Source organism: Rosa chinensis, chromosome 5, assembly GCF_002994745.2.
Source record: "Rosa chinensis cultivar Old Blush chromosome 5, RchiOBHm-V2, whole genome shotgun sequence".
Lineage (NCBI taxonomy): Eukaryota > Viridiplantae > Streptophyta > Magnoliopsida > Rosales > Rosaceae > Rosa > Rosa chinensis.
Genome location: NC_037092.1, coordinates 18,370,553 through 18,388,657, shown reverse-complemented (window position 1 = coordinate 18,388,657; position 18,105 = coordinate 18,370,553). Strand labels below are relative to the sequence as shown.

At 37.2% G+C, this 18,105-nt stretch overlaps 4 protein-coding genes across 6 annotated transcripts; 2 read left to right on the top strand and 2 right to left on the bottom strand.

Annotated features, from left to right (window-relative positions):
* The first annotated feature begins 6,926 nt into the window (after positions 1-6,926).
* LOC112203327 (SKP1-like protein 4) lies at positions 6,927-7,439 on the top strand. The gene has a single exon (XM_024344313.1). The coding sequence runs from the start codon at positions 6,927-6,929 to the stop codon at positions 7,437-7,439; it is 513 nt and encodes a 170-aa protein (XP_024200081.1).
* A 1,210-nt stretch (positions 7,440-8,649) lies between these two features.
* Positions 8,650-9,165, top strand: LOC112203326 (SKP1-like protein 20). Its single transcript, XM_024344312.1, has one exon. The coding sequence runs from the start codon at positions 8,650-8,652 to the stop codon at positions 9,163-9,165; it is 516 nt and encodes a 171-aa protein (XP_024200080.1).
* Positions 9,166-9,927: 762 nt separating this feature from the next.
* On the bottom strand, positions 9,928-13,103 carry LOC112201749 (FT-interacting protein 3). The gene is made up of 2 exons (XM_024342669.2): positions 13,001-13,103; positions 9,928-12,441 (listed from the first exon to the last, which is right to left on the bottom strand). Exon 2 carries the CDS (start codon positions 12,431-12,433, stop codon positions 10,130-10,132), a length of 2,304 nt encoding a protein of 767 aa, XP_024198437.1. The 5' UTR covers positions 12,434-12,441; positions 13,001-13,103; the 3' UTR covers positions 9,928-10,129.
* A 981-nt stretch (positions 13,104-14,084) lies between these two features.
* LOC112166993 (nuclear transcription factor Y subunit C-2) lies at positions 14,085-16,755 on the bottom strand. Of its 3 annotated transcripts, none has more exons than XM_024303928.2 (2): positions 16,598-16,755; positions 14,085-15,221 (listed from the first exon to the last, which is right to left on the bottom strand). In XM_024303928.2, the coding sequence occupies exon 2, from the start codon at positions 15,167-15,169 to the stop codon at positions 14,336-14,338; it is 834 nt and encodes a 277-aa protein (XP_024159696.1). In that variant the 5' UTR covers positions 15,170-15,221; positions 16,598-16,755; the 3' UTR covers positions 14,085-14,335. The 3 variants fall into 3 exon arrangements, with proteins under 3 accessions (XP_024159696.1, XP_024159698.1, XP_024159697.1); XM_024303930.2 differs by having other exon boundaries at positions 14,085-15,142; positions 16,598-16,737; XM_024303929.2 differs by lacking the exon at positions 16,598-16,755 and adding an exon at positions 16,386-16,568.
* Positions 16,756-18,105: the final 1,350 nt, after the last annotated feature.

The window sequence follows — 18,105 nt, the reverse complement described above, 5'->3', positions numbered from 1 at the left end:
TGAAAACCAAAAATATTTGATGCTCGAAACGGTATTTATGGTCTAAATCACGGTCCCACAATTTCTTTGTAAAACAAAAACTGCTGTGGTAGTCATGACTAAGACATGATCTAAAATAACTCATATGCCTTGGTCATAACTTGGTGAGACGTAATTTAAACCATATTGTTTGAGTGTCAATTTTTTTTTTTTTTTTCATGATTGGAAACAAAGAAACTGTTGTTATAAATATTATATAAATGTGGTTGTCCACCATAAATATTCATTAGTTATGTCCTTGTGATGTAAACATTACTCCTATATAAAGGGGTCTAATGAGAATGAAATACACACTTCTACCTCCTCCATACTCTGTTTCTCTCTTCTATCTCTATATTTTTCTCTAGTTTATAACACGTTATCAGCACGAATTTGCTCTTATTTTTCTTCTTCTTCTTCTTTGAACTCCATGATGATCCGCAAGCCTTATGGTGCAACATAGTTGCTTATGACCAAGGCTAATGATCTATGAGTTTTTCTTCTTTCTCTCTTAGATGAATATCAATTTTCTTTATGCGATCATTTACATATATTTGTATGTATCTTTTATATAATATAATTGTTGAAAATTTATATTTCATATACGACAATGAGAACTCCATGTTCCATTGCTCAAAACTCGAGTCCTCTGACCGAGTAGTCTTAGAACCTATGGTTCTATAGACATCACACGAATGTTTTTCTCATGTGTTCCCTATGGGATCCATTGTTCATATTTATGAACTCTTCGAAACCTTTGTTTTAATATATGAATTTTTCATAGAACATATTGTTTTAATAATTATGGATCCTAATATATCTCATCTTTTCTGTTTGTAGAAAGATGAAGCATCTAACAAAATTGGACTTTGATCCTCTTAAAATTTTCTGGCAAGAAGTATTTGATGCTGAAATTCACTTTATGGCTAAAAACCTTGGAAATGCCATCAAAGTTGACAATAAGTCATCTGTGCAAGATCCCGCCAAGCCTATGATTTCTTGCGTTATCATCTTGATAAGATCCTAAAAGATGATTACCTTACGGTGAAAGATCCACTTGAGATTTGGCAAGCATTGGCTGATCGATTTGCTCACTAGAAAAACATTGTTCTATCTAAAGCACGATATGAATAGACGCATTTTGCGCATTCAGAACTTTAAATCTGTCACTGATTTTCAATTCCGCTAAACATATGATTACCTCCCAACTAAAATTATGTGGAGAATCTGTCAGTGAAGATAACAAGCTCAAAGTTTCTAATTTTTTCTGTGGACAATGGAAAACATATTGATTACATGATGAAAACGGTTTTCTTGACACCGATAAATTTTAAGCCTATGTTTAGGCATTTTTTTTGTCTCTATTTATTTTGTTTAGTCATTTTAAGCCTATGTTTTGGCATGATTAAACGTAATTACATTTCATTATCTTTATAGTTTAATCACATTTATTATGTTTAAATTATCTTTATTACAATTCTTTGATAACTGAATTTGTCATGAGAATTTGTTGCAAGAGTTACAATTATCATGATAATGTTTTTAATTGCCATTATCTTGTAGTTATTGTTATTAATAACTCATTTTATTATTAATTTTATTACCATTCTCCGGTAATTATTGTTATAAGTAACTCATTCTATTACCATTATTTGATACTTATCATAGTTATTTATTTTATTCGATCATAATGTTTTATGATTATTTTTGTCATATCTACCTCATATGATTATGTCGTGTGAGAAAAAAAAATAACAAAATTATTTTCCATCGCTGGGACTTGAACCCAGGTCTTTTTGGATGCAAACCAAATATTTTAACCAATTAGACTACAACAGTTTTTATTGATTATTTTGTTATAATGTTATATTAATGCATGTTTCAATTAATGACTCTAAATGAATATGTCTCTATTTTGGAATATTCTGTTACTCACCAATTGATGTCAACAATATTAATTATATTTTCAACAGAATCGAGGTATGTATTTTCATGAGTTTGACAAGTTCAATTTAATTTCCTCTTATTATCTTATCTGATAATTTAATATAAAATTGTCATTTTATAATAAGATCGAAACTACATGTTTCTTGATCCAATTACATGTGGACTTAAAGTTCCTCCACTGATTGTCATACAATCAAATAGATCGAAACATCTTGTTTCTTGATCTCCAATTATGTCAGGACCTTTGTCCCTTCTCTTTATGAGTACATGTGAACCTCTGTTCACTCCACTTTTAGAACATGCTTCTAATTGTGATGACTCAAATCAAATGTTTTGAGTATGAGGGCTATGGTCCCTAAATCTATTATTATTGGAGTATATACTTATACTCATATGGACTACTGTCCCAAACTCGAAATTTGAGTATATAATTTTGACATTTGTTTTCAGTGTCAGACAATAATATGAACCACGTGTTCATTAATAAATTCATTTTGAACCATGAATGTTCATGATAAATATAATGACAAACATAATTGTCTTGCATGCATATAATGCAACTATGGACATGATCCATTGCAATTGTTGATAGTTTTTCACAATTGATGCTTAAAAAAGCTAAGGTAACAATCATCTCAAGAGCTGTAGATCTTGATTGATGGTCGGCTCCAACTGAGCTCGTATTATGTTACATATATGGAATTAACACTGCATATATTGGTGATGAAATTTCCACCGATTTTATGTTGTATTAATCAACTATGAGTATACTAATGTATACTATATCATGAATTAAAAATTTCATTGAGCCAAATAAAAATATTTTGGCGTGACCAATGCGTCATTATTTTATCTACTATGTCATGTAGACTCATCTACATACATACTTTACATTGTTGTATAATACAACAACAGTTGCATACCTTCCTAATAAGGGCATTATAATTTATCACATAGTTGCGAGTTGTCACTATAATGGGACAATCCTCCCGCCATTAGGGGGAGAAATATCGTTCATAAAAAAATGTGAATTGGTGTGCGATTTTATCTACCATATCTCATTTTAATTTTGAGAAAAAATCTCAATTCATTATCTTTTTGACCTAAAAATTGGTTTGGGTCCGCCACCCACCAATGGATTTTCAATCCAATATTTATGAACACATATTTTGTGTGGTCAAATTTGATAGTCTTCCCGCCGTTAGGGGGAGGAAAGACTAATGTAACGGCGTGAATTTATGTGGAATATATTCACCAAGTCCAATGTTTCTAGCTCCCTATAAGGGAAGATTATACAAGCCCTATAACACTCTTCATGAGGTTATACAAAGATCCATATTCTTTAATTAATTTGTCCTTGAGAGACAACAAATGCCCTAAAAGAGGCAAGGGTACCTGATATCAACAAAGCTTATTATAGCTAATGCATGCATATATGAATGTGTGAGATCGAAATTTGATGATATCTCATCTATAGTAGCGCTACTAAATATCATCAAGGGTTGTATACAAATTATAATATTGGCCAAATTGGAAAGAAGCAATTCCAATGAATTTTATTATTGGAAACGTGATGAAATATTTGGACTTTATAACCCCTAAAATACAAGAGGGTGTTCATTCTAGTGAATTAAAATCACTATGACACAAGTCTCTTGATAGAGACATGGGCTTATCATTCTTCTCCAAGCGACAACTTTTCTATAAGTACAGTGTTATATTGACGAGAGACTTATGGCAGGTTGTTCTTGGCAATATGAAGATCTTAAAGGAAAATTGCTAAAAGCAAATCCCCAAATCCTATGTGTCATTATAAGCATATTGCTTAATCAAATCCTTGACCGATTCATATTGCCAAAGGCAAGTCCATGAATGAATGAGCTTCAAGCTCACTCATGGAATCAAAAGTCTAAAGCTCATACATACTCATTCAATTATGGTCAAAGTGACTTATTGCCTCAATGAGTACTATGACAAGACTAAGAAATCGAATTCAAATCATACTCATAATGTTGCAACATATTCTAACTTTCGCGAAGTTATGAATTTATCTAGAGCTCATATTGAGCCTATATGAAATTATCAATTACACTAATTGATATTTATGGCTAAGTATGCCATACTTGAATTTCAATGCTCGGATAAAGGTAAATGTGTCAGTTGTTGTTCCTTTATATTGTTATTCTTTAACTAATATCTTTATCTATAATTTGAGCATATGAAATTGGTTCTACTCAGGTAAGATTCATTAAGAATATCATAGTTTTATTGGTATTACCCTAACCTTTTGCAGGAATTGCAATTCATGATGAGTCCCCTTTATGCAAAGCACACATAGTTTCACCTATGTGATCGACACACCATATCTAATATACATGGTGCATGTATTTTATTTTATACATGATTGAAGCTTGCAACAATCAGGGGGAGATTCTCATCAGGGGGAGCATTCAAATTCCTAGGTAGCATACATATGCGCGTTGTACTCTTTTTCTCCTTCGACCAGGGTTGTTTTTGTCCCATTGGGTTTTTGTTACCTGGCAAGGTTTTTGACGAGGCAACATTAAGCGCGTCCAACACCATATCATTTAGTGGTGGACATCCAAGGGGGAGTGTTATAAATATTATATAAATGTGGTTGTCCACTATAAATATTCATTAGTTATGTCCTTGTGATGTAAACATTACTCCTATATAAAGGGGTCTAATGAGAATGAAATACACACTTCTACCTCCTCCATACTCTGTTTCTCTCTTCTATCTCTATATTTTTCTCTAGTTTATAACAACTGTGTAATTTTTGTTTATTTCATCTTCTTCGTTTTTTTACGAAGTACTAGAGATTTCATCCAATTTCAAGGCTAGGACGACACTTGCAAATAATTCTCATATACTTGTACCCTTCATCAGTGGTCAAGCAGGTTAAACATTTGCTACGCGTTTTTTAGCGCCACGTGCTCAACCGTCGCAAAGCCGTTGTAAAAAACTTTTTGCGACGCTTTTTCATATTTTTACGATGTTTTTCATCCATAGTAAAAAGTCAATTTTTTTGTAGTGAATCCCAGCTTACACTAAGAAAATTACTTTGAATCTTCTTTCGTCAATGCACTCAATTGTGGTACTCCAGGAGATTCATTAACTTGGTGTAAAAAGAAACCATAGCAGTGTAGACTTATGCTCACTAAAAACTAGCAAGCCTAGAACCTACAAGAAAACATAGATGCATAAAAGTGCATAACTTTCCCTTCAAAATAAGAAATTAAGTAAGATAAAAACTTAAAATTACAACCCGACATGACCCAATAGAGAATACCAGCCCAAGACTAAGGCCCAAAAAAGCCGACCCGGGCCAAAACCCATCCCACCACTTGCAACACGAAGCATGACACTACCTGTGACGTCACCACCCAAAGTCGCATTACGAAAATAGGAAGTTCTATTTCAAATATTGACCAATTAAGTGTCTCCGACCACACGCTTAAATGAGTGAAGTTACAAGGGAGGTAGACTGGTAGGAGGTGCTCTATATATATATATATATATATATATATATATATAGGCCCGATCACAGGCGGACGTCCGCAATGTCGCTAAAGTGCGGACGTCGACGCAGCAGCAGTTTCCAAGCGGCAAAGGCGGCGCGAGGCTTGCAGGAGGGAGGCCGGAGGCATCCTGGACCTTTCTAGGCAGCGATCGAGGTCGGAGGAGATCGAGGTTGCACGTTCTGGGCAGCGGCCCGACCTGCAACTGCAAGCTTCTAGGCAACTCTACAACCTCGTCGCCGGCGACTCCTCCCGACTACAGACCAGCTTCTCAGACCCCTAGCCCCCCTCCTGCAAGCCCCGCCGCGCCGTCGAAGCTTGATTGAGGCCGGAGGAGCGACGTCAGCACTTTTTCTGGGTTTGCGGACGTCCGCTCTAGAACGGCTCTATAAATATATATATATATATATATATAAATATATATATATATATATATTTCCAGAGCTGAGTTCCGCTTTGAAATTAAAGTGTGAACTTCGAGTTTTGGGTCGCTTTTTGGTCGCATATCCACATCTCGACATATATATATATGCCCGATCACAGACGGACGTCCGCACTATCGCTAAAGTGCGGACGTCGACGTAGCAGCAGCTTTCAGGCCCCGACGGCGGCGCAGGCTTGCCGGACGGAGGCCGGAGGCATCCTAGATGGCTTCTGGGCAGCGATTGAGGTCGGAGGAGGTTGGGGTTGCAGGTTTCTGGGCATTGACCTCACCTGCAACTGCAGGTTTCTGGGTAGCGCTACAAACCGATCGTCAGCGACTCCACCCGACTGCAGACTGGCTTCGCAGACCCCTGGCCTCCATCCGGCAAGCCACGCCGCGCCATCGACGCTTGATCGAGGCCGGAGGAGCGACGTCCACACTTTTTCTGAGTTGCGGACGTCCGCTCTCGAACGGTTTTGTATGTATATATATATATATATATATATATATATATATATATATATATATATATATATATATATATATTAGAGCTTAGTTTCAAGTCTTTTCCATAATGCTCTCCAAAAATGGGACAAAATTTTATTGGTGATCTGGAGTGATAGGTCTGGGCAGCAAAATAATGAGATAAGCTGGCCATTTTCAAAAGTTCTCTATACAGCAACGAAATCCATGATACTGTTTTGGATCAAGAAAAAATACTGAAAATTTCGGCCCAACAATTATTTATTTTAGTTGTATTACTAGATTTAAAATGTAATTTTTTTAATGAATAAATTCAATTATAAAGGTGTATGCGATTCCTCATAGCAAGTTATTTTTAATATGGTCTCCTATTGAGACGAGGATTTAATTTCAAATCCATGTCCAGAAAGTAGAGGATTCTGAATAGACCTCGTCCAAAGTTCGAAACAGAATCACAGATTCACACAAAAAACTCGTAGCCTGCTAGAATTGCCTTCCAAAATCCTATAGCAATGTTGATCGCCACCGAAGAGAAGAAGATCTCCGTGAGGACGTCAGATGGCCAGGAGTTCGAGCTGGAAGAGAACCTGGCAATGGAATCGGCCATCATCAAAACCTCCCTCGATGCTTTTTCCAGGGACGACATTATTCTGCTCCCCAACGTGAATAGCTGGGAGATGGTGAAGATCATCGAGTTCTTCACCAAGGTTCAAGAGCTGGAGACCAAGTTCGGTGTTAAGTTCATGGAAAAGAAAGAGGGTCGATTCCTTGAGGCATTCCAGGCCGAGTTCGACAAGGACTTGAGCGATGACAACTTGCGCTGTCTCCTTTGGACTGTGGATTACTTGGGAATTGAGGTTTTGCTAGAGAATTTGTGCCACTTAATGGCTGAGAGGACCAAGAATAAGACGGTCGAGTCTTGCAGGAATTTATTTGGAGTTCAGCATGATTATACTCCTGAAGAGGAAGCGGAAATTCGCGAGGATTATTCGTGGGCTTTCGAAGGCCCTGAAATTGAAGAATAGAAACGCCAGATTGTAATTCATAAAGGTGAAAACACATGAGTGACCTTTTCTTAAGGTTAGGGTTAGGTTACGTGCTTGAAAACTGAGGTCGGGAATTTTGGTTTTAAGTTTTCTTTTTCTTTTTAAAGAAGAATTTAGAGCACTTACGTGCACTTACACCAATATGAATAATCCACAGTAAATAAACTTTTTGTTTATTAAAAAAATGTTGAATATATATAAATTAATATTAATGGTTGATATCATCTTATAACTTAAACCTTACTTGCACTTTCGGTGCATAGAAGAATTTTCATTATTTGAAAAGACATAAGCATCTTTTTACCTGATCATATTCAAGGCATGATATCTTCCTTTCAAAAAAGAAAAAAGAAAAAAAACATGATATCTTTTGGTTGGTCTAGCCGTCTATGGAATCCAAAATGGCAATAGCAAAATGAGATGTCCTAGCATTAATTAATGGACAATTCCAAACTAATATATAATTCTTGCATATATGAACTGTTAACATAGCTAGATTAATTTTTGATATTGGAAATTCAGTCAATAATAAGAAATATTTAATGGCGCCTTCTGAATTGAGAAATTTTATTTGCACAGACATCCCCTTACTCTTTTTTGTCAGCAATTTACCCTAAACCTAACCACCTACTTAGAAAATGGGTCAATTAATTTAGACCATGATTAGGATCCCTTATAATCTTAAATTTGCTACCCGGCTTCTGAAATGTATGATTTATTTTGGGAGGACCCCATGGTTGTTCAAACTGAAAGGGGCGTATTAAGGCGTGAAATGTGTGATTTTGCTTTTACAGCTAATTAAGTATGAATAATCAATACTAGTAAAATTATTTTAGATATGAGAACGTTATTTTATTTTTTGACAGTGTCAGTAACGTATCACAACAATTGATATATACTGGTGAGTTCTCATATTCGAATTCCGATAATTAAATTAACTCTTTTTGACACAAGTAATGAAAATCAGCTGGCGAAAAGAATGAAAACCAGACTTTCAATTTAACCTTGAAAAGCGATCATATCTGTTCAACAAACCATGTCAGTGGGTCGTGTATCATTCTACTCAAATACTATCATGTAATAAAGCAAACACCTTGAGAAATCACTATAAAGATTCGCCCAAGTAGAGGCAGCCTCTACAAGCAAAGCTATAACCTCCCAATTAAACTGTCACCCAATTCAGACAACTATGTCGACTTCCGACAACAGCAACTCGTCCATCGTCCAAGACAGCCTCCCCACCGCCGCCGTCAAAGAAATAAAGAGGTTGATCTTTTTAAGGACCGCAGAGGAGAAGGTCTTTGAGTTGGAGGAAGACGTGGCAATGGAGTCAGATACTCTCAAGAAAGTCTTCCAGGAGAATGATGTTCCTCCCGAGACGATTCTGTCCTTCCCCTACGTGCAGAGCTGGCAGATGGAGAAGGTGATCGAGTACTGCACCAAGAAACTAGAGCTCAAGAAAAAGGGTGCTGACGATGGTGAGAAGGAAATGAAGGCCTTCCAGGCCGAGTTCATCCAGGACGTGAGTGCCACGAGAATAGTGCAACTGCTTCACGTTGCGAATCAATTTGAAATAGAGTATTTTCTGAACTTTTTGTTTGAGTCCTTGGCTGAAAAGGCCAAGAACACAAGTGTGGATACACTGTTCAGTGATGTGATAGATGATCCGCGCAGAGATAATTCAGTGCTGTTTGGAAAGTTTTGATCATGACTGAAAGGTCACTTTCATTTCTTTGTTGTATTTCTTAGTGCTTTCAGTGGTAGAACGGTAGAACCACAGTTCACAATCAATTTCATATGTAAAAGATCTGTTTCATAATGTAAGGAAGTGCAAATCAATGTAGAATCGTCATTTTAATTGGAACTTGGAAACAATCATAAACCATATAAGGACTGACTGCAAAACTAAATCAAAAATAGTTTCACATTTAACTGGTCTGTCCTAATTAATTTTAATAAATTAAATTGGTAAAAACAAAATAAACTAATTAATGAACTAATTTTGAAGAGAAGATTGATAGCAAGGAACTCAATTGGTAACAAACAATGTATTAAAAAACGCGCCTCAAGCACGCATTGAGGCTCAAAAGGCGTAAAACTCACATTAAAATGAGTCAGTTTTGATGCCAAGGTGATGAGGTGCAAAAAGTGCAAAATAAGGCGTAAAAAGCTTAAAAGGCGCTGCTTAAGGCTCCAAAGGCGCATGCCTAGCAAATTTTTTTTTTTTTTTTTTTTTTCAAAACTCAAAATGACATCATTTGAAATCTCAACTTCAAATCTTTAATTTCATTTTATTGAATTATATGGTTCTACTACTCTACTTATTATGAATGAATGGCAATTAATAATGTTTTTTGTCTACTCTTAATGTTCTATATATAAGAATTATAACTACATAAGTATAGATTGTTTATATGAAGCTCTTCCGAAAACTCCTCGAGCTACGCCTCAACGTTTTAAAACATTGGTAACAAAACAAATGCTCAACAGTTTCAATATGGAAAATTAATCATATCCATGAAATTGAGGAAAGCAAAGACCATAACTGCTCCGAATATATGAACATACAGAAAGCCAAATGTAATCAAGTAAATTTTGAAGAAACATTCTCTACAAAAACTAATAAACAAGAGAAAAAGAATTAAACGAATAATTCAATACCAGAAACCTCAAATCATTGTATCAGATCTGGCTGGCATCCTCCTGAGAAAGTTTTGTGGGAATGAAGGGAGGTCGATACGTAAACTTGGGTGCCTTAGCTCATGGAAGATTGCAACAATAGCTAACATTCTGAAAGGGACAACGTAAGCTATTACCCCAGCAACAAAAGAGAAGACAACAAACATAAATGTAGCTCTTGGATCCCTCCAGCTCACCAAAGATTGCACTCTCTCCCCTAGAGTTGCTATGTCACCAAGCACTGTCTGAATCCTTCCCCCAAGGCTACGTAGTAAATCGTATCTCCTTCTTAGATCATCAATGCTATTCTTTCCTGATGGAAACGGATCAAACTCCTCAGCCAAGTCTTCTGGAGTTACATTGGAGGCAGTAGACAATTCAGTATCTATGAATGCAATCTGTCTAGGCCTCCTCCTGAAGCGCCAAATCCCTAGGCCACAGGAGTAGAAAAACATAGTGGGAAGTATCACACCAGGAAAGAAAAGCACAACCAAGAAGATAACGTGGACAATCCCTGTGGCAATGGGATTAGTCCATTTGCGGATCTCCTCAAACCATTTGTAAAGTGCAACAAAACCATCAAAGAGATTGATGATCCTGTTGAAATTGGCTCTGCCTCTTCTAATGCTCCATATATGTGCACTGGCATCCAGCATGTAATCCACAACCTCTTTCCTTAATGGTGGCTCAGCCCGACCCAACCTCGTTGAGATAATATTAGTGGCTTGGTGCCTTAAGGTAGCAAGCTGATATATAGATAGTGGGAGAATGTAATGCAATTTGGGGAGCAGTGGCTGTGAATATTGATTGAGCAAGTTAAGCAAAGATGAACAAGAAAATCTTACAGCCAATTGGATTTCACCCATCTTCTTTAAACCAGAAGGTGTTGGAACCACAAGGGGATAAGAATTTGTGTAAACCCTGTCAGTTTCGAGAGTAGATAACCGAATCCTTACCTTCCCCATAGGTAAATCCAGTTTATTGTTCCCACATTGTAGATGCCCATTGTCAAAAACTCCAATGGTAATGACTGTACATGGATCATAGACTTCCCAAGTATATTGTTCATTCCATTTTGGCTCCGAACTGTCAACAATCGTCCTTGTTCTTACCCACTTTGTCCCATATTTCGCCACACAATATGCCCAGACCTGATTCGAAGGCTTATTGTTCTTTATAGGTGATAGTCCAGTAGCATTCAAGATTCCCAACTCCAAAACCCCAATGGGAGGTCTCCACAATAACTTTGCTGACGGGAGAAGATCACTAATATTATTAGTAGGCTCATCAAGAACATGGTATCCCCCATCCAAACTAATCATCATGTGGAGCTTACTAGCAAACTTCACCTCTTGCTGCTGGCCCTCAACCATCATGGAAAGATTATACCACTTATCTGCGGGAGGAGCAGCCCCTATCCTCCTCTCCACATCGCTTAGAGGAATCACACACATCCCTATGCAATGCTCCTCCATTTTGTTCACCAACTCCACCACACTAACAACCAAAGGATCATCAAATGGTTCTGCTGCAACAAACATTAGGTCTTCATTCCACTTCGGGTTTACACTCTTATTTTTAGAAATTCTACTTCTCGTAAATAAGTTCCCAAGACCTGCTGTCACAAACAAGTCTGATGTCTCTACCTTGTTACTGTTGACTTTAAGTATCAGATCCTGAGCTTCAATCACATTCACTCTAAGATACCAAAGCCTAGGCGAAAGGTAAACTTTGGAATGAGTAGTTGAAACACAATCCTCACTCACCGCAGCCGCATCAGCGTGCCAAGCTTCTGAAAAAACCTCGTCTGCCTGTGTTCCAAACCAAAAGGACAGCATCAACTCTCCTCGAATCTTAACCCCATTTCGACCATCAAGCCTATACCATTCCGGTGCCAATGCACTATTCGGGGGAATTATCATGGGAGCCTCAGGAACAATGAAAGAAAACTTGCCAATGGTCGCTTGACCTTGATCGTCCACGACAACAGCCTTGTCCTTCACCAAAATCTCCATAGTTAGATCTTGAATTCTGTCTTTGGGGAAAGCGAACACTTGGTTCCATACTGGATTTGGAGTCTTCTGGAAGGGCCTTGTGGTTCCTCTGTAGTTTCCAAGTTTCAGTTCAACATAAGGGTCACAGAGAAGTGGCAACTCTCTGGCTTTCACAATCCTCACATACAGATACTGCATGTGCTCCACAAGATCATGACTAGTCACCGGACCAGTGGAGATCCTCCGGCTACTAATGTTCGGTGAGGTTTCCTTGAGGGAAAAGTCTTCCTGGTTAGTCATCGGTCACACTGAAAGAACTGTCAAATTATTAGAACCAAACACATTTCAAACAATAATCAAATAATACAGTAAAGTAAAATTACGAAGCCATTAGAAGCAGGCAGCAGCTTTGACATGATCTAGCGGTGGTGACATACAGTAAACAATAATGAAAACAATGTACATAAACTTTTTTGCTCTGGTAGCACTTGAACACACTCATAAAACATATCATGGGAATAAGATTTTCTCGGAAACACTTTGAAACTCAAAAGTTTCCACTAATATTATTCGAAGGCTGAAGAGCACAGACAATCAGAATTTTCCAGTGAACAATGAAGTCTCAATTGTCACATCAAAGAAAACATGGTAAATATAAATCTCAACACTGTCAAGCTTTGCCAGAGAAGCAATAACGGTTATAAACTTGAGCGATTATATTAAAACTTATAAGCGTATCAGAAACCAACAACACAAGCATTAATCTTTAAGCAAATGCCACACAACCAAGCACAAAATCTTATAAAAAAATTGTTAAGAGAAGACAGAGCAAGCAGATTTGGAAATATACTGAGAGAAGAAGATCACCGTTGAAAAGAGCTTTGTATATAACAAACAAAACTGACAAAGACTGAGAGATTAACCCTCTGAATTTGATGTTTCTGATTAGGTTTGGATTGGTGTGGCTTTCTATGGTGGTTTATGGCTTTAAGAAAAGCAGAGGAGAAACAGAGGAAGAAGCAGAAGCCTTTCAAGTTTCAGCAATGGGGATGTAGTGAAAATGGAAAAACTGTAAAGAAAAACCCTACAATTTTTAACGAGTTGAAAAATCAAGAGGAGTATTTTCAGGAAGCTATAAATGCGAATTATAGAGCTAATTAAATGTGGAATATTTTTGAAAAGGGTAAGAAGATCAATATGGGAGCACGTTTTGGTGACCGTTAATTGTGGTTCCAATATATTTTCTTTTTCAGTGCACTTTTAATTTTTGAAAGAGAGAATTGTGCTGATTTATATGTACCTTACCTTTGTTGATAATTAACTCTTTTACTATCAACAATTGTTTCACAATTTAAAGTGTTATTACCTCTGTTATTTATATTACAAGACATATTAGAGATTCAAGAGGATGCATATGAAGGAGAGTCAAAGTGGGTTTGCCATATTTTGCTATTGATATCCTCTGAAAAGCTTATTCACAGTCCGTACAAGAAAACCATTCTAGCCATACTTGGATGTACTGTTTGATATTTGGGAGACAAAATTTGCCTGGACATGTAATATAAATAGTAAAAATCATAATACTACCGTGCATTACAAATATGAGGCTTATAAATCCATATTTTTGTTATGATTTCATAACTTAGGATAGCATTCACACTAAAACAGTGTTAAGAATCCAGTTGTACTTTTGCTCACACCATAGGATTTATAGTACAATGGTAGCAGCAACAGTGAGCCGTTCAATTCGATGCACTCAACTTACATGGAACCGGGCAGTTGATCTTCAGAGGTTCAGATATTACGTATAAGTTTTCTGCTCAATTTACTTGAGCAAAGATGTTTACGCAAGTTCGCAGTAATGGAATTCAAATCGGCTATACCAGCATTGGTAACAAGAATAAAATTTCAGTCAACTGCAATTTTCAAACTTCTAAAATTCTCTTCATCCTCTACCAAAGTAAACTAATTTAAATAAACTTCTAAACAAAAATCTGCCGGGATAATATCACACACCATAAGATAACTTTCGAATCAGAAGCAATACAAGCACATAGATAACATAACAACCTAACATTTGCTCACCACACAATCCACTAGCATTTAGCATCAGAATTGCAACTAACACAACACTATTAAAACTCATCTAACAATCAAAAGCTATGCCTGGGAATGGCTTTGAGAGTGCCTCAGCTACAACCACTAATTGTCTGTCTGCTGCTGTTGGGTTTGTTGTTGCTGCTGTGGCAGCGGCTGTTGAGGTTGGGACTGAGCCCAGGGCATGAAAGCCATAGGTGGCCGAGGCTGTTGAGCACCATACATTGTTGCTTGATCCACTGGCTTCCCCACGATCATCCCAGGAGCACCAACAGGATGCTGTGGTGGAACATAGTAGTATGGAACATCTGCCGCAGAACCCACCACAGGGATGTTGGCCTTGGTCACTCCAAGTCCCTCCTCTTTCAACTCATCTCTTGGGATAATATCAACCAGAAAATCGAACACATCAGTCCTTGAAATAGCAGCTGCAATATCATTCTTTTGTAATGTTCTCCTCTTGTTCTCTTCTGTGTGAATCCATGAGCGCAAAGTCAGCTCCAAGATGAATATTTCACATGCCTTTGCAAATATCACTGGAGCCTCAGCTGATATCATTCGGACATCCTCATCAGCTTTCATGATTTTCTTAATTCTAGCAAGTGGAAGGCTGTGATTCTTGAAGTCAGTTGTTTGCTCAATGTCTTGCATTTGGTTGCCCCAGAACACCTGAAGCTGCTGTTGTTGCTGCTGCTGCTGTTGGCTGTGGAAGTGCTGGGCTTGCTGGTAGGCTATCTGATGTGGGGAATTAGAGAATGTCGGGGGTGGCTGTGTTGGGGAAGGGATGGCCACAGCAGGAGGTCCAGAAGCCACCATCGGAGCAGTTTGATAGGATGGAGGAGCATAAGACATCTGACCAGAACCGGCCACAACACCAACCACAGGCTGCTGTTGTTGTTGCTGCTGCTGCTGCTGTTGTGTTTGTTCCGAGTGATCCATGGTTAGTGATGGGAAAGTATCTTCTTGTCTTTATTATTCGCTAATCAAAACACTGAATAAAGAATAAGAGATGAATAAAAGAAATTAAAACATACACAACCTCTTTGAGATAAGAATATAAAGCACAAGCACACAAGAAAAAAAGTGAAAATAACCCCTCAATTCTCTTGAGTTGGTTGGATATCTTTTCATGTCCTGACAATACAAATTTTTTCTTTCTCTAATCAAAGAATATATGGCCTCTACTAGAGCATAATCAGCCTAACAAGGTTTGCATTGATGCCCTTTTCTAACACAATAGTAAATAATACTAAATCATCACTTTTTCAGTCAAACCAAACTGTTTCAACCATCTCCAACTCCTGTTTCTAAGTGACTGTCAATGTTGTAGTTTTTGGAAAATTGATGTGAGAAACCTTTTAAAATAAAAAGGATGACTTTGGTATGGAGGAAAGCAGGAATTTTGTGTTATCGAAGAGATTCCCCAAGTCAACAACCGCTGTACATTTTTCTAATTGCCAACCATGACTTCGGTTTACATTCATCTCTCTAGTCTATACATGCTTCAGCAAAAGCATAGGCCAAGGCTACCTTATCAGTCTTTCTTTCCTCAACACAATACTTTACCTCAACCATAACCTCTAGTTCTATTCTACCAACCTCCTTTTTTCTCTAATACATCAGCATGGAAACAATACAAACCTTTAACCCTCACAGATGCAAACAACCAATCTGCCCTGCTCATAAGGTAAAATGATCTCAACCACCTTCACTAAAACAAGCGTCTTTTTTGCAGAATATCATTCTTGCTGGCTTGTAATTACAAATAAATAACCCAAAGTCATTGGAAAATACAAAAACACACACCCAGAAGTCCAAGATCCTTAAGAAACCCAAAAGCCTAAGAGGAAAACTCAATCTATCATACCAAACGTCAGAAACAACTTGGAGAAACATATCATGGATCATCATGCAAATTACACACACACTTAGCCAACTGCATGCTTTCAAGTAAAAGCCTAAATCACAATCACATATCGACCCAAAGATGCAAACTTTATAAACAAACAACCATGATAGGAAACTCAAACTGTTCAATTTCACCTCATCCACATTCAAAACCCCTAATGCAAACACTATTTGGCAGCTGAAAAAACTATACCCCACAAAAAAAAAAAAAAAAAAAATACACACAGCTAAAAGATCAATTATTTACCTTTATCGGCTTCAAACTAAGTGAACCCCCCTAAATTCAGCACAAGATAAAACCTCAAAGATGGAAAAATTTCCCCTTTTTGTTCTTACCAAATTTTCTGAGCAACCAAACATGGAATACATAGAAGCAAAGTAACAACCCAACAAGGGATCTAGCAATGAAATTTCATGGAAAAAAAACCCCCAAAAAAGAAGTAAAATTTGAAGATTTACCATTTAAAGCAGAGGTGAATCCTGCTCTTGGCAGAAACCCTAAAAGGTGAGAAATTCAGAGTGAGAGGGGTTAAAAGGGAGGGACAGAGAAAGTTTGAAATCTGGTGTTTAGAGAGAGAGAGAGAGAGAATGGGGGTGGTGTTCTGGGAGCATCGGTATAGTGACACGTTTCGAGCAGAGAGAGCTCTGACCAGAGTTCTGGGCTTCCACGTGGCGGGAATGCGTTGGCGGTGCAGTGGAAAAGTATGCTGGAGTAAACGACTGTGACGGATGGGGGGAAAGAGACAGTGGGGTGTGGTGAGGGTATTTTCGGGAATGTGATTTGGGTCTAGCCGTCTAGGTAAGCACGCTGAGTGAGCGTGGAGCCGTTTGAAGAGGTCACGTGACCGAAGAGTCCCAGTCACTTGGGTGTGTGATGTGTCAATTGGCATCAACGTTGTGTGATTGTATTTGTGTCAAACTTGTGGTATTTTTTTTTTTTTTTGGTTACAATGGGGGACTAAGAGCATCTCCCATGGTAGGCTAAAAGCCAAATGGTTTTAGCCTACCAAAAACAGAATATTCCCTCTAATATGCTTTTTTAGCCTACCAACAAAAAATAGTGCTGCCACCGTAGGCCAAATTCTGTAGGCCAAAATCAAATATCATTACATCTAACGGCTTAGAATATATTTCCGAGTATGGTTTTGACGAGGCTATCAATAAAACTAGTCGATTTAGTTAAATGAAAATAAGTATATCATAAAAATTAATAGTTACACATTTATTTTAAAAATTCTAAACATATCAAATATTGGGCTCATATTGAAGATCTCAACAAGATATTTACAATGATGTAATTTTAATATTTAGTAACATTATAAATAACCCATGTATATAGGAAAAATGAATTTTCTTAAATGTAAAATTCATGTTATTAATGAAACAAAAAAAAAAGGCAGCGGGTCCCACATTTGGCTTACCAATTCTCAGCCCAAATTTGGCCTAGCATATTTGAGAAGGCCAAATTTTTTTCTTGGCATTTGGGATATAGCCTACGGTGGGAGGGGGGTGAAGGCCATAAATAGGTTTTTAGCCTACCATGGGAGATGCTCTAAAAGACCCAAACAAAAACAACAAAAAGGCTTAGGTTTAAGAGTAGGAATACAATCATCCGTAATAAAAGTTTCTAAAGCGCAAAACTACATAAGCCTGACAATTAAATTATAGAAGAGTACAGAGAGTAATGGCCTGATCGATTTCCTGGTGCACTGCCCATTGATGGAATTTCGGAACTTGGTGATGCATCAAGACATAGTTGAACTCAAAAATATGTGTACCTTGAAAGGTTTCATTATTTAAATGAATAATATATATGTATCCCGAAAGAATACTATTATATATAGAATCAAAGTTAAGAGATACAACTACTCTATTATTATATATTATTATATATGTTCACTTAAAAAGCACAATGGTTGAAGTCTTTAAAATGACTTCAACCACATTAATTCATCCTAGATATTTGT

Bases quoted from the DNA above. Each gene is read 5' to 3' on its own strand.
- LOC112201749 (XM_024342669.2), bottom strand. From the start codon at position 12,433: ATGACTAACCAGGAAGACTTTTCCCTCAAGGAAACCTCACCGAACATT.
- LOC112203327 (XM_024344313.1), top strand. From the start codon at position 6,927: ATGTTGATCGCCACCGAAGAGAAGAAGATCTCCGTGAGGACGTCAGAT.
- LOC112203326 (XM_024344312.1), top strand. From the start codon at position 8,650: ATGTCGACTTCCGACAACAGCAACTCGTCCATCGTCCAAGACAGCCTC.
- LOC112166993 (XM_024303928.2), bottom strand. From the start codon at position 15,169: ATGGATCACTCGGAACAAACACAACAGCAGCAGCAGCAGCAACAACAA.